Source organism: Chanodichthys erythropterus, chromosome 13 (assembly GCF_024489055.1).
Source record: "Chanodichthys erythropterus isolate Z2021 chromosome 13, ASM2448905v1, whole genome shotgun sequence".
NCBI lineage: Eukaryota > Metazoa > Chordata > Actinopteri > Cypriniformes > Xenocyprididae > Chanodichthys > Chanodichthys erythropterus.
Genome location: NC_090233.1, coordinates 3,431,623 through 3,447,275, shown reverse-complemented (window position 1 = coordinate 3,447,275; position 15,653 = coordinate 3,431,623). Strand labels below are relative to the sequence as shown.

Sequence of the window (15,653 nt, the reverse complement as noted above, 5' to 3'; positions counted from 1 at the left end):
GGTGAAAGCTGTTTTTTCTTTAGATAATGGAGACAAGGGGATCTGCCAATATCCCTTTGTTAAGTCCAGTGTTTAACACTCTGATGTCTGACGGTATCGCCGGCGATACCACCGTGGTTTTTTTCTTATCAGTGTGAAAGAGACTCAAAATACTCCGTCAATGTTGCACATACAATTAAGAGTTATACACCATTTTAATCTGTGGAATATCTTCTTTCATTTGTGTACACTCAGAGTAAAAACAAAATGTTGTGCTTTTTGTAAAATAAAGAAAACTAACATGATGCGTGATCTCTCGTTTCCCTCTGAACGAACTCCAATCTGACAGTTCTCAGAAAATGAACTGTAACTGACAAAAAATTTACACTTATGTCTAAAAAAACGTTAAGATGTCAGGTTTTAAATCATGTAAGTCAAATCGAAAACAAACCTTCTGTGTTTATGTAATCTGTATGAAAAGAGAGCCATGTCAGAAGTCCGTGATTCAGCTCATTATCCGCTAATGCGGCCACGCCCACGGAGCCAGCACTATTCAGACGCAAATAAAGTCAATACATGCATTCATCATCTCAATCGTGTATTTATTGTCTTCAAAAGTGTTTTGAATAGCCATATTTAGCAATCTCTTGTCTCTGTTAGTTCCTTGATTGTCACATGATATGCCTCTTCTTTTACTGAGGCATTTGTGGACAAAAGGGGCAGAGCGCCCTCTGGCTCAAGTATATGAATTAAAAACACAGCATCCAGCGCTCATAATGATGACAATAAATATAGAATAATAATTATTACTCCTCTGTATAGAAAATTGATATAAACACATGAGAATCCATCAATATTTCTCCAAATGTGTATGTTTTTAAGCATATTAAGAAATTATGGTCAATATAAGATTTTAAGAGTCAAAATGTGAAGCTTGAGTCTTAGATCTTTTTAATGATGTATAGTTTGTCAACTGCACATCAACATTTAGGCTCTATAATATAACAAATATAGTAGCCTATATGAAATGCCCTAGAGGCAGGAATGTTCAGACGCTTTGCATCACAGATATACATTATATTTTAAAGTATATTAAAATAGAAAACCATTATTTGGTTAGAGACTTGAGACTTCTTTTAAAAACATTATAATGGCAATGTGTTCAATCTTTTGACTGGTAGTGTAATTTAACATAGGCCTATACAAAATTTTCTTCATATCATGTGCAATAATACGTACATGCATGAGATCACAAAAATCATGTTTTTTTTTTTTTGTCCTGAGTGGACTTTAATCCTGTTATCAGCATGATCACAGAGGATTTTTTCACAGCCTACCTGACTGAAAGGCCTCATTAATATGCAAGTCATTTCAGGTCATTATTATTAAATTCTTTTGTCTTAGGTGAGAATCATCCATTATACATGAGGATTCACGCCTCCATGCATACTGTGTTTCTTGATCAAAAGTGTCTTAGAAAATTTAAATCTCTCTGTTGTTTTAGGTGAAGGAGTAGGAAAGATAATTTTTACTTCATTCTGAAGCAAAAACTCTAGTCTACAACATCCAATACCAAGAATCCTTGTGAACACAGTTTTAATGTGTTTTTTTTTTTTTTGGCCTTATTTCAGTGACTTAAGTTTTTTGTTTTTTCAATAACCACGCATAAACGTTATTCCTTCAAAAACACAAACATGTACATACATGTTCCTCACATATTATTGTAGCCTAGTTTGTGCTGAATACAGTGTAATGACACTTTTTCCATTAATATGTTTATGAACAACTGAAAAAACCACAAATGTCAGGGCGTCAAAACTTCTCCAGGGCCCCAAAAATCCTCAGACCCCTGAGGGTTAATAAAAGCGAGCCGTACCAAGCCGATCAAGCAGTTCATCCACCCGTGGCATTGGACGCGTCAAATTTCAACACAGCATTCACCTTGCGATAATCCACACCGAACCGAGCCGTCCGTTTTCGGAACTAAAACTATCGGGCTCGCCCAGTTACTGTTGGATTCTTCTATTACCCCCATGTCAAGCATTACCCCTAATTCTGCCTGAACCACTTTTTTCTTGTGTTCAGGCAAGCGATATGGCCGGCTGCGAACTACCATGCCCAGCTCTGTCTCGATATGGTGCTGAATCAGATTAGTATGGCCAAGTAGGGGTGAGAACACGTCCGCAAACTCTGCTTGTAATTTAGTGAGGTCAGTGAGCTGGGAGGGCGAGAGATGATCTCCTCCTGGGGCCAGCGCGAGAGATTGTGTCTTGGTATTCGCCTCTGGCCCGAGATCATCCTCTCCACCAATCACCGTCGCCAGCATCACTGCTTCTGCCTCATTCCACGTTTTGAGGAGATTGAGGTGATATATCTGACGTGCCCCCCTCCTATCAGACTGTATTACCTCATAATCGAGATCTCCAATTTGCCGTGTGACCTCAAAAGGTCCTTGCCACTTTGTCAATAATTTAGAGCTTGACGTTGGGAGCAGTACAAGCACTTTCTCTCCCGGTGCAAATTTTCATAAGTTAGTCCCCCTGTTAGACTCTGTCTGTCCTGGGCTTGTAACAAATTCTCCGTTGACAGCCGCCCCAAAGTGTGGAGTTTTGTTCTCAAGTTTATTACATACTGAATTTCGTTCTTACTTTGAGATGGTCCATCCTCCCAAGTTTCTCGTAGGACAACCAGAACCCCGCTGGGCTGGCATCCGTAGAGAAGCTCAAAGGGGAAAAACTCAGTGGAGGCTTGCGGGACTTCTCGCACATTGAACAAGAGGGGTTCTAACCATTTATCCCAATTTTTGGAGTCTTCCTGAATGAATTTACGAATCATGGTTTTAAGCGTGCGATTAAAACGTTCGACCAGCCCGTCAGTTTGTGGGTGAAAGACACTGCTACGGATGGATTTAATGCCCAGTAATTTGTAAAGTTCGCGTAACGTACGTGACCTAAACGCTGTGCCTTGATCAGTAAGGATTTCTTTTGGAATCTCCACCTGGGAGATTAGACTAAACAGTGCGTCCGCAACACTCTTAGCGGAAATGCTGCGGAGGGCCACTGCTTCAGGATATTGTGTTGCATAATCCACAATGACTAATGCAAAGCGATGTCTTCTAGCTGATCGCTCTAATGGCCTGATGAGGTCCATACCAATTCTCTCGAAGGGGACCTGCATTAATGGAAGGGGGCGCAAAGGCGCTTTTGGGGTGGCCAGTGGATTCACCAACTGACATTCACGACAAGACGCACGTTCTCGTGAATGCCCGGCCAAAAGAATCGGGTCATGAGGCGATTTAGTGTTGTTGCTGCTCAAATGCACGTTTCAACATCTCATCCTGAGACTGCTTCAGGGGAAAGTCATCGTGCTCCGAGAGAATTATTCTCTCGATTTCACTCTGTTCCCCTGAAGCAGTACTCAGTGGTCCCCGATCAGCCTCTCCCGCCTGTACCCGTGCCTCCGCATCCATCGCATTTTTCCCCCAAGAAGCATCCCTGCATAAATAACACAATAATTCAGAAAACGCTGGCCAATTTGTTCCCAGAATTAACAGATGCCGGAGGTGCAGATTAACTGCCACCTCAACACTATGCTTTTGTCCCCGGAATTGGATAATGACCGGCACTACAGGATATACCACCACATCCCCATGCACACACCGCACCTTAACCATGCGGCTTGTATCCCATGCCTCGGATGAAATCAGGCTTTGATGAATCGAAGTTTGGTTACAGCCTGAATCCACCAAAGCCTGATAGGTACCCCCCTTGATACTCACAGTTATTTGGTACCAGCCAGCTTGACCGGGGGCAGCCTGCGGGGCCTGGACCATTGTCCCAACCTCCATCACCAGGCACCTGTCCAAGAAATGCTCCGGGTCCCCACAACGCCAACAGGCTGGCCCAGACCTCCCCGCCGCCCCAGTGGCAGGGAGTGGGGTAAATGATTGGTGCGGAGAAAGCAGAGAAACAGGAGTGGGGTCCTGCCCCGCGGAATTCTGTCCCGCCCTCCTGGGCGGGGCTCAGGTACTCCAAAACTGGCTCTGGTCATCTTCGGGAGCCGAGTGATGAACTGCTCCAGTACCACTCGGTCGACGATCTTCTTCACGTCGCTTCCCTCAGCCAACAGCCATTTGCGGTAGGAGTCCCAGAGCTGTTAGGCCATCGCAAAGGGTTAGCCGACCCACTGGAGGATGGCCCTCTTCAGGTCGTCGAAGATGAGGAGATTCTGCACCGGAATCTGCTGTGCCGCTATCTGGGACTCCCCGGAGAGCAACGGGACCAGGCACATCGGCCACTGGTCCCTTGGCCAGCAAGACAGCTCGGCCATCTTTTCAAAGAGGTCCAGGAATGCCTCCGGTTCGTCCGGAGATCCCATTTTGTTGAAGGGCAGTTGGGTGGGCACAGCATGATGTTCCATGGCTTCCGGTCGAACCTCCTGGTCAATCCAGCTCCGGAACCTCTCGCGGTCCTCCTGCTGGGCTTGGACGACAGTTTGAAAACATCTTTCTTGATCTTGTCTCAAGTCCAGCAAGGCCTGATGTTGCTCCTGTTGCATGACCGCGAGGCGGTGATAATCTCCGCAAATGGCGTTCCGGAGGACGATTGCATGGTGGCGGCTTCCTTCTTCCTTCCCGGGTTTCGGCACCAGTGTAGCAAAGTTCAATGTAAGGAAGGAAAAGGACAGGGTCGGCTTGACTATTGACTGTTTTTTATTCAGGTTTCTTTCACAAACAAAAAGGTGTGCAGACAGGCACAAAACGGTCACAAAATAAATCACAATTCTTCTCCAACAGTGTCTCAGAATCTAAGCGTGTGGTAGCAGTCAGTATTCCTTCTCTCTCCCAGCCACACCTGTTTCTTCTGGCGTTATATACTCTCTCCACGCCAATTACTTAAACAAGGGACAGGTGTTCGTCATTTGCATTTAACCCACTGACTCACCGCTTGTCTCCTGACTCTCTCTCCCGCTGCAGACTTCGCTGAACCCTTTAAATTATTACAATTTAAAATAATGGTATTCTATTATATACTTTAAAATATAATGTATTTCTGTGATGCAAAGTGTCTGAACAATTGTTACCTCTGGCATTTCATATAGCCTTTTAGCTTAAAAGCATGCAAATTTGGAGAAATATTGATGGATTCTCATATGTTTGTCAATTTTCTATACAGAGGAGTAATATGTATTCAATATTTATTGTCATCACTATGAATGCTGGATACTGTGTTTTCAATTTATACTTGCAGCCGGAGGGTGCTCTGTACACATTTAGTCCACTAATGCCTCCTAAAAGAAGAACAGCCATGTGACTCTCCAGGAACTAACCGAACTAACAGAGGACAGAGATCGCTATAATATACAGATAAACACTTTTCAAGACAATAAATACACGACTGAGACGATGTATACATGTATTGCCTCAGAATTTGCGTCTGAATAGCGCTCACTCCATGGTCGTGGGCACATTAGCGGATAATGAGCTGAATCACGGACTTCTGACATGGCTCTTTTTTCATACGGATTACATAAACAGAATTTTTGTTTTCGATTTGACTTACACAATTTAAAACCTGACATTTCAACGTTTCTTTAGACATAAGTCTAATTTTTCTGTGATTAGCAGTGTTGGGGAAGCTACTAATTAAAGTAGTTCAACTACAGTCAAGCTACCCTTTTGAAAAAGTAGTTAGCTACACTACAAGTTACTATCAAAAAGTAGCTAGCTACATTGAAACTACTTTTATTTTTTTATTTTTTTTTAAATGACATAGCATATTACAAATAACTGGATAACTTTTAATGAAGAATGTTTAAGTAAGATGTTTGGGGTTTAAACAAAGCAATGCACTACAATTATGATTTCAAAGCATAGGGTTTTATTTTGTAAACTATATAAAAAAATACAATACTCAAATGTATATAGGCTACTCAGATGTCAATACTCCTATATCTCACACTGACTCTCTTTGCACGCTTTATATATATTACAATTCTGAATGTATTATAAGTTTTGTTTTTCATGCAAGAGGACAGACGACCAATTGCACTCTGCAGTTTCAGAAGTGATTTTTAGCCTACATAGAAATGCAGGATTCACGCTCAAAATTGCTACCATAACCCTAACACGGGACAAAAATATGCAATAATAATAATAAGCATAAATGCAGACTAAAAAAAAAATAGAATTTTTGTATCAATATTTTGACATTCTATTCCAGTTATTTGTAAGATGACAACATCTTAAATGTCTCACTACGCGAATCATACGCTTCTCGCGTGAACATTCATATACCCAACCGATTTTATTAGATCAGCACACTAAGCTATTTTCTGTTCAGTTGATGGATGCTTTGCTAATGCAATGACTCAAAACACAGCGTTAGTGATCTTATGTTCATTATAAAACTGGCGGGACAGATTAGACTATGGCTGGTCACCACTGCAATAATATAGTTTGCATACATTTGATATAGACTGCAATAAAGCAGAATAATCCATTTAAAAAGGCTGTTATTCACCTGTATGTGCTTGAAGTCACAGACAGCGTTTTAATCATGTTTATAACCTTTAATAATCGATTTGTGCAGTGTGAACCCACTCCTGTCCTATACATAGGCCTAATCATTAGGCGATCTCTTCTCGATGATCTGCTGACGAACTTATAAAGACGCAAGATGAGTTACTTAACAATAGATGGCAGTAATGCACGATTTTAGTTCGTGATCTGAAGACGCTGTGCTGCTTCATGATTGAGCTCGTCAGAATGCAACACAAAAGGAATGTAGCTTGTAGCTTTTGGTCGCGCTAGGCCGCTACTTGCTGGAAAATGTAGTTAACTACTGGAAAAGCTACACTGTTTTAAAAGTAGCTGAACTGCATACAAGCTATTGAAAAATGTAGTTAAACTAGTAGCGCCGCTACATGTAGTTAACTACTCCCCAACACTGGTGATTCGTATTCACTAAGTTACAGTTCATTTTCTGAGAACTATCAGATCGGACTTCGTTCAGAGGGAGATGACAGATCACGCATCATGTTTGTTTTCTTTACTTTAGTAGATCCTAGGATGAGCTGATTATACTCCCCTCAATATGAGGGTTTATAGCACTCAGATGAGTTCTGTTCTCCAGGATGCCCATCTCTACGCATGGGTTTGAGTTGCTTACTGCTCGTTCGCAGTCACTCTTACCTGCTCTCTTCTCTGAAGAATGCGTTTTTGAGATTCTGTATTCAGACAGGGTTGGCCAAGACTATGTTTTTCCTTCGTCAGATCAGTTCGGACTCCCTGGTGGCATTGGCATTTCTTTCAAAACTGGCGGACGTTTGTCTAGCCATCTTTGGCATGCACTCTCCTCGAGCGTGGAGGCGTGGGTATATCATTCCTCAAAGCGGTAAACGCAGAGTTAAATTCCCTTTCGAAAGGGAACGTCTCAGGTTACGTATGTAACCATGGTTCCCTGAGAACAGGGAACGAGACTCTGTGTTGCCATGCCCTGCTGAACAGTTCCTCAAGACGATAAGATACTGTCTGATTCTTTAGGCGCTGCTTATATACTTCCGGGTCGCGCCATATTACGTCATAGGTTTTCGCCGGCCAATGGAGATTGGAATTGTTGGATAGTTGGCTTTCAGACATCGGATCATGTGTGATGTTCCCCAAAGCGGTAAACACAGAGTCTCATTCCCTGTTCTCAGGGAACCATGGTTGCATACGTAACCTGAGACGTTTTATATAAGAGTAATAAAAAAAGTTATGATGTTGTGAAGTTAACAAGGCCGTCCCAAAATTGGTTCAGAAGTTGTATCTCAGCCAAACTTTGAGCAATCAAAACAAAAATTGGTACACTTTATCAGAACCAAGATCATATATCATATGTTGATCCACGATCATATGTTGATCCATCCTTGCCAAACAAATTAAATGAGTTTTATTGTCGTTTTGAAACTGGATATGTTGAACCTGTTGTTTTTTCGGCTTGTAATGAGCAGAGTTTTACAATTATTCAGGAGGATGTCCAGAGGATCTTGTTCAGGACGAAGGTTAGGAAGGCACCTGGTCCGGATTGTATTCCTCCTCGTGTCCTTAAACTATGCTCCGAGCAACTTGCTCCTGTTTTGACTGATCTTTTTAACATGTCACTTGGGAAGTGTACTGTTCCAGTTAGTTTTAAAAGATCAATCATAATTCCAGTGCCCAAGAAGACACCTGTGACGTGTTTGAATGACTATCGGCCAGTGACCCTCACATCTGTCTTGATGAAAACCTTTGAGCGGTTGGTGTTGGACTTTGTTAGAGATCAAATTCCAATGTCTGTGGACACACTACAATTTGCATATAGGAAAAACAGAAGTGTGGAGGATGCCATTTCCTTTGCTTTGAACTCTGTCTATATCTTGATGCACATAAATCATATGCTAGAATGCTATTTATAGACTATAGTTCAGCTTTTAACTCAATGGTCCCAACAAAGCTCTTTCACAAATTGAAATGTCTTGGACTCGATGATGCCATTTCATGCCAAAGGGTCAAAATTAATGGCTGTATCATTGATCATTGCCTGCACTTTGCCGCTCCTGGAGGTTACATATAAAGCTAGACTCCTGAATCAAGCTTTAAAACTTGTTAACGATGCCTCTGGCCATCCTGCAGGGGCCTTCTGTGAGATGCTTCTCTCAGGGAGAAAGTATCGCTCGGTAAAATGTTCTACTGATCGCCATTTAAACAGTTTCTTTCCCCAAGCTGTAATAATTTTAAACAAAGCACTTTTAATTAGGCACTTTACATTTATGTGTGGATTTTATTGTACAGCATTTTATTTTTGAGTTTTTTGTAGCATCTGCTTGTCTGTTTTATGTTATGTCTTTTATGTGTTTGACATTGTACTCTGAGCTTCTTGCACATCTTTTCCAATGTGGTTTTATACTGCAAATGGCTAATAAAGTGAACTGTGAACTGTGTAGGGTCCATGCCAAATTTGGGAACAATGCCACCTACAGGTCATGAGATATGAAAAATTGCTTTTTTTGCTAATATCTTGAACAGTTTGTCAGAAAATCATAATCTTAACCAGGGCACACATTTATCATCAAACCCAATTTTTTTAACACTCTGAGGTCTGAGGGTATCGCCGGCGATACCACCACTGTTTTTTTCTTACCAGTGTGAAAGAGACTCAAAATACTCCATTAATGTTGCACATACAATTAAGAGTTATACACCATTTTAATCTGTGGAATATCTTCTTTTATTTGTGTACACTCAGAGTAAAAACATAATGTTGTGCTTTTTGTAAAATAAAGAAAACTAACATGATGCATGATCTCTCGTCTCCCTCTGAAGGAAGTCCAATCTGATAGTTCTCAGAAAATGAACTGTAACTTAGTGAATACTAATCACAAAAAAATTAGACTTATGTCTTAAAAAAACATTGAAATGTCAGGTTTTAAATTGTGTAAGTCAAATCAAAAACAAACATTCTGTTTATGTAATCTGTATGAAAAGAGAGCCATGTCAGAAATCCGTGATTCAGCTCATTATCCGCTAATGCGGCCACGCCCATGGAGGGATTGCTATTCAGACGCAAATTCAGTCAATACATGCATTAATCGTCTCAATCATGTGTTTATTGTCTTGAAAAGTGTTTTGAATAGCCATAGTTAGCGATCTCTGTCCTCTGTTAATTCGGTTAGTTCCTGGATTGCCTATTCTTCTTTAGTGCTCAGGCATTTGTGGACTAAAGGTGTACAGAGCACCCTCCGGCTGCAAGTATGAATTGAAAACACAGTATCCAGCACAATAAATCCTGAATAAATATTATTCTTCTGTATAGAAAATTGACAAACATATGAGAATCCATCAATATTTCTCCAAATGTGCATGCTTTTAAGCTAAAAGCCTATATGAAATGCTATAGAGGTAACATAATTGTTCAGACACTTTGCATCACAGAAATACATTATATTTTAAAGAATATAATAGAATACCATTATTTTAAATTGTAATAATATTTCACAGTATTTCTGTTTTTTCTGTATGTTTGATTTACACCATGATGAGATTTGAATCATGATCACAGAGGGTTTTTTCACAGCCTACCTGACTGAAAGGCCTCATTAATATGCAAGTAATTTCAGGTCATTAATATGTGATTCTTTTGTCTTCTCAGGTGAGAATCACCCATTATACATGAGGATTTACGCATCCATGCATAATGTTTCTTGACCAAAGATGTTTTAGAAAATTTAAATCTCTCTATTGTTTTATATGAACAAGCAGGCAGCATAATTTTTTGCTCATTTTGAAGAAAAAACTCTAGTCTACAACTTCAAATACCCAGAAGTCTTGTGAACAAAGATTTAATATATATTGTTTGGCTTTATTTCAGTGACTTAAGTTTTTTTGTTTTTTCAATAACCACGCATAAACGTTATTCCTTCAAAAACACAAACATGTACATACATGTTCCTCACATATTATTGTAGCCTAGTTTGTGCTGAATACAGTGTAATGACACTTTTTCCATTAAAGGGGCTCTATGTAATAATGACACCCAGTGTTCAAAATAGGTACTGCAGTCCAAATTCAAAATATTGTTTGGCCCGCCCCCTCGTTCAAAGACGAGGGTTGCCAGCTTTTACAGCATGGTTGCCAGTAACAATAGGGAGCGCAATTGACAATGAAAGCTGAGGAGGCTTAAACACTGTAAGACTTAAACACTGTAATTTATCTGTTTTGATATGCTGTTGTTCATAGAGCTATTTAGATGGATTCAGAGGCTTTTTAGTAGAGATGAACAGATTGCAATTTTCTTGGCCGATTCCGATTTTTTGTTAGTGTGATCGGCCGATCCCTATTTTTTGCCGATTCCGATATTCTTTCTAAGCACTATAAATGACAACATATACAAACAAAAATCTACTTTTCTTCAATGCAGAGTTTTATTTTCATTAAAGTCAGTAATAAAATATAAACAGCTCAAATAAATGCAATAGAATAAAGAAAGCTATGAAACCTTTATTCAGGTAAGAAATACTACAGAAATTAAAGTAATCAAATGTAAAATAACACATTGTTATAAAACGTATTTAGTCGAGAGCAGAAAGTGATTTTCTTTGTCTTTTGTTCTTCGATTAACATGACAGACAGCAGCAGGAATATTGGACCCAATACTGTTACACACGACATGGGTTCACTTTCTTAGTGAGCGCAGCTGACGTTATTGCCTGATTCTCTGACCCAGTTCGTTTGCTGGTTTCCATGGTTGTAATACGCGGTGTTTTCCGCCAACTGGCAACCTGTGATGTCGAAATACTATTGGATAAACTGCAGCACGAGGTTTCGCACAGACCAAAACAAAAACAGACCTTCCGACACGGAACGCACATTTTCAAAGTAGAATATTTGGCTGCAGCATTGTTTTACTGAGAAACAAGTAGGTGAACTTGGCATGTTTCCTAAATATCTGCAAACATATTGGGGTATTTTCATGCTTTATTAAAGTAAAAATCTTACATAGAGCCCCTTAAATATGTTTATGAACAACTGAAAAAAGCACAAATGTCAGGGCATGTCAAACTTCTCCAAGGTCCCAAAAATCCTCAGACCCCTGAGGGTTAATGAATAAAATAAATAGTCCCACTCAAACACAGTCAAAAGCCTTCTCGACATCGAGAGAGATCAGGGCATCTGCCACAAATGAGTCAGACAAGTTGTAAATTGTTCATCAGCCTTCTAAAGTTAAAAAAGTATTGTCTGTTTTTTTTTTTTTTTTTTTTTTACAAAGCCAGTCTTGAATAATAGTTGCAGCTGTGGTGAGCAGACCTTTCAAAAACATTGAAAAATCTTACAGATTCCCAAACTTTTGAATGGTAGTGTACATAGTCCTAAGGTAACTTGAACTATGATTAAACTTAAAATAGAAATGTTACAACATAAATTATGGAAGCTACTTATACAGTATGTGAACATAAACATTTCACTGCTCTGTCTTTAAGCCACCTGCATTCTCTATCTGCCCTCTAAACACCAATGAGGATGTTGATAACTGGCTCAGGCATTTTGAAGTCAGTGCACCACTGATCTTTCAAACTGTCATGGTGTCCAAAGACCCAGTGAGTACCAAACCAGTAACAATTTCATATCCTCCATTTTTCTGACAATATTATTTTGAATCTTTGCTAAATATTTAGCTAAAGTCTGTTCCCAATTTAAATTCTGTTGTGCACAATTCGCAGGGTCTTGACCTGAGAGTGGAGCATACCCATGGCTTCAGTCACCATGGTGAGGGGGGCCATTACTACATAGATACTACCCCAAACACTGTGGAGTACTTGGGATACTTCCTCCCTGCTGAGCTCCTCTACCGTATTGACCGACCCACAGAGACACACAATGTTGGCCGAGATTAAACTTTCGATAGTTCTTTTTTTTATTTTATAAAAGAATTTAAAATGCAAATAATTCATTTAGCTTTTTTTTGTACTAGGACCAGTTTATATTCATGAATAATAAACTAAATATAAGTCTTGAAATCATAATTGAGAGTATTGACCATTTTCACAACTCTTCATACAGTCTGCTTTATCAACATGAATTTTGGCCAAACAGTTAATCTCACCTCCAAAACTCACTCTGACCAATAAAACACTTCACATATGTCTCAAAATAAGCTTGTTCTACCATAATATTATTATATAAATGATGAACTTTGATCTTTAAAGTTTGAATGATTTTTCACATAAACAAGTATTTCATTACAGGAAAAGACATCTTTTCATTTTCCTGAATATATTACAGCATAAAGAATCAGAGAAATGCAGCCATTTGTTTTGTCTATATCTTTACATATAGTAATTTACTTGCAAAAAATAAAGATTTGAAATGAAACAAAACATTCATGAAGCAATAATTACAAAAACAAACAAACAAAAAAACATCAGCAATATGGCTATATAATGATGTGTGTGCAGTATTGGAGTCCCAGCTGTTTCAGGAGTCTTTCTGTGTGGAGTTTGTATGTTCTCTCCATGTTGACGTTGGTTTCCTCTGGTGCTCCAGTTTCCCCCACAATCCAAACACATACAGGATGGGTGAATTGGAGACTGAACATTTGCCTGTAGGTGTGAATGTGAATATGAATGTGTGTATGTTTCATCCCTGTGATGGACTGGCCATCTGTCCAGGGTGTTTTCCTGCCTACAACCCGAGATGCTGGAAAAGACTCCAACCTCCCCACGACCCTACATGACAAGCGCTTTGGAAAATGTATGGAATAGATGGGCTGAAATTGTAATTAGTTTTTTTTTTTTGGAATAATTATTTAATTTCATTATAAATATTCTGCTAAGATTTTATATAATATACAATTATAATATATTTAATATATATTTATCTATAATTGCAGAAATGTACAGTTTGCTATCATTCTGATTTCAATGTGCTTTCATCAGTTTTGAAAGCAGTGTTTTAGCATTGGAACAATGTGCTGCAAATATAGAGAAAAGCTGTTATCAAACAGTCAATGTAATGGTGAAGGGATAGATTAAATAGGCCATTTGATGGATGGTTTGCAGAGAAATTTCATGCTTCCTTGTAAAAGTATTTTTTAGTCTTTTTAAAATACAAAAATACAGTAGTTTATTTTGATACATGGTGTGGCTGCTGTATTTTGTAGTTTATTTGGATAAACTTAAAATTAAGATATTTGGTATTTTATTTTAAAATACATTTTAATGTATCTTTGCCCAATCCTGTATATGCTACTTTATGTGTTACTATCAAAACACACCAAAATTAAATCATACCATGTATCTGCCTGTCCAAAAGAAATACTGCAACCATGGCATCATCTTTCAGACCCTTTGACTAATGCAGTTGTTTCCAGTGTGGAAAAGCAACACTGATATTAATTTCGGGTTTTAGCTCTTTTATGATCCAGCCTTTCTTCGTTGTAGCCCAGTTGTAGTCTGTCTACGCAAATATATTTGCGTAACAGAGTTTTAATAGGTTTTCATGTTTCATTGTCCATTTTACTCCTCTTAAACATTTTTCTTTAAGAACTGAGGCTATCTGTCATGTGAGCAATCACATAACAGGTAGTAAGAAGTAGCCTCTCATTATAAAAGAAGCAGTATGGTTTAAGATGGAGGCCTGACACCTAAACGAGAATCAGGTTGGTGACCATCTGATGCCTGGATTGTGAAGTACTGTTTGTGGACACTTACCGTTCCAGGACTAACACTTGCACTTTGGATTGTATACACAGGAGAACACTTTGGACTATCAACACAGAAAGTTTCCTCACAACTGTTTTTTAGTAAAGAACCACCACTCAATGCTCTTAACAGTCTATGGACTCTGTATAAATTGTATTGTATTAGTTCAGTGTCATTTGTTTGTGAAAATGGCAAACTGTGCATTTCTGCAGGAATTATACTGAAGTATAAAATCTTAGCAGAATATTTACAATGAAATTTCAGCTGAAAGCTGACCAAGGTGTCCTATTTTTACTCTCTCTTACAGTAGTACATTTTATTTCTAGTAATCTTTTAGTAAATCTTCATAATAATTTTATTTGGATACGTAGATCAAGGATGACACATTGGTGAGGAAAGAAGAGTGGCAGAGAGAGGGAGGACTAGAACCCTCACAGTTCTGTACACCCATCCATCCATCCATCCCTTCGTCCATCCATCCATCTTTCTATCTATCCATCCATCCATATATCCCTCTATCCATATTATTATTATTATTTACGAAATACATGAATTAATGTTTATGGATTAATTTGAATCCTTTCAACTTTTTTTATATATTCCACACAACCACTGGTTTACATGATAATTCCTTTATTTTCGATTATATTTTAAAGTTGCATATTTTATATAGTTTTTTTTTTAATGCACATTGCCTACATTTAAGCTCATTTAAAGGTGCCATTGAATTGAAAATTTAATTTACCTCGGCATAGTTGAATAACAAGAGTTCAGTACATGGAAATGACATACAGTGAGTCTCAAACTCCATTGTTTCCTCCTTCTTATATAAATCTCATTTGTTTAAAAGACCTCTGAAGAACAGGCAAATCTCAACATAACACCGACTGTTATGTAACAGTCGGGGTGTACGCCCCCAATATGTGCATATGCCAGCCCATGATCGAGGCATTACACAAGGGCAGCCAGTATTAACGTCTGGATGTGCACAGCTGAATCATCAGACTAGGTAAACAAGCAAGGACAACAGCGAAAAATGGCAGATGGAGCAATAATAACTGACATGATCCATGAAAACATGATATTTTTAGTAATATTTGTAAATTGTCTTTCTAAATGTTTTGTTAGCATGTTGCTAATGTACTGTTAAATGTGGTTAAAGTTACCATCATTTCTTACTGTATTCACGGAGACAAGAGCCGTCGCTTTTTTCATTTTTAAACACGCAGTCTGTATAATGCATAAACACAACTTCATTCTTTATAAATCTTTCCAACAGTGTAGCATTAGCTGTTAGCCACGGAGCACCATCAAACTCATTCAGAATCAAATGTAAACATCCAAATAAACACTGTACTTACACGATTAGACATGCTGCATGACAAACACTTAAAGATCCATTTTGAGGGTTATATTAGCTGTGTGAACTTTATGCAGTGATAGAGTCGAGAGCTCGG

The 15,653-nt window shown here is 38.8% G+C and overlaps 1 protein-coding gene across 5 annotated transcripts in view; it reads left to right on the top strand.

Annotated features, from left to right (window-relative positions):
- The window catches only part of c13h11orf54 (chromosome 13 C11orf54 homolog), a 92,993-nt gene extending 80,198 nt beyond the window's left edge, over nt 1–12,795 (top strand). For all 5 annotated transcript variants that reach the window (XM_067407642.1, XM_067407640.1, XM_067407638.1 and 2 more), the window contains 2 exons: nt 11,977–12,093; nt 12,217–12,795. In XM_067407642.1, the coding sequence (XP_067263743.1) occupies nt 11,977–12,093; nt 12,217–12,390 (291 nt within the window). In that variant the 3' untranslated portion in view covers nt 12,391–12,795. The remainder of the gene's footprint in view (nt 1–11,976; nt 12,094–12,216) is intronic.
- The last annotated feature ends 2,858 nt before the right edge of the window (nt 12,796–15,653 follow it).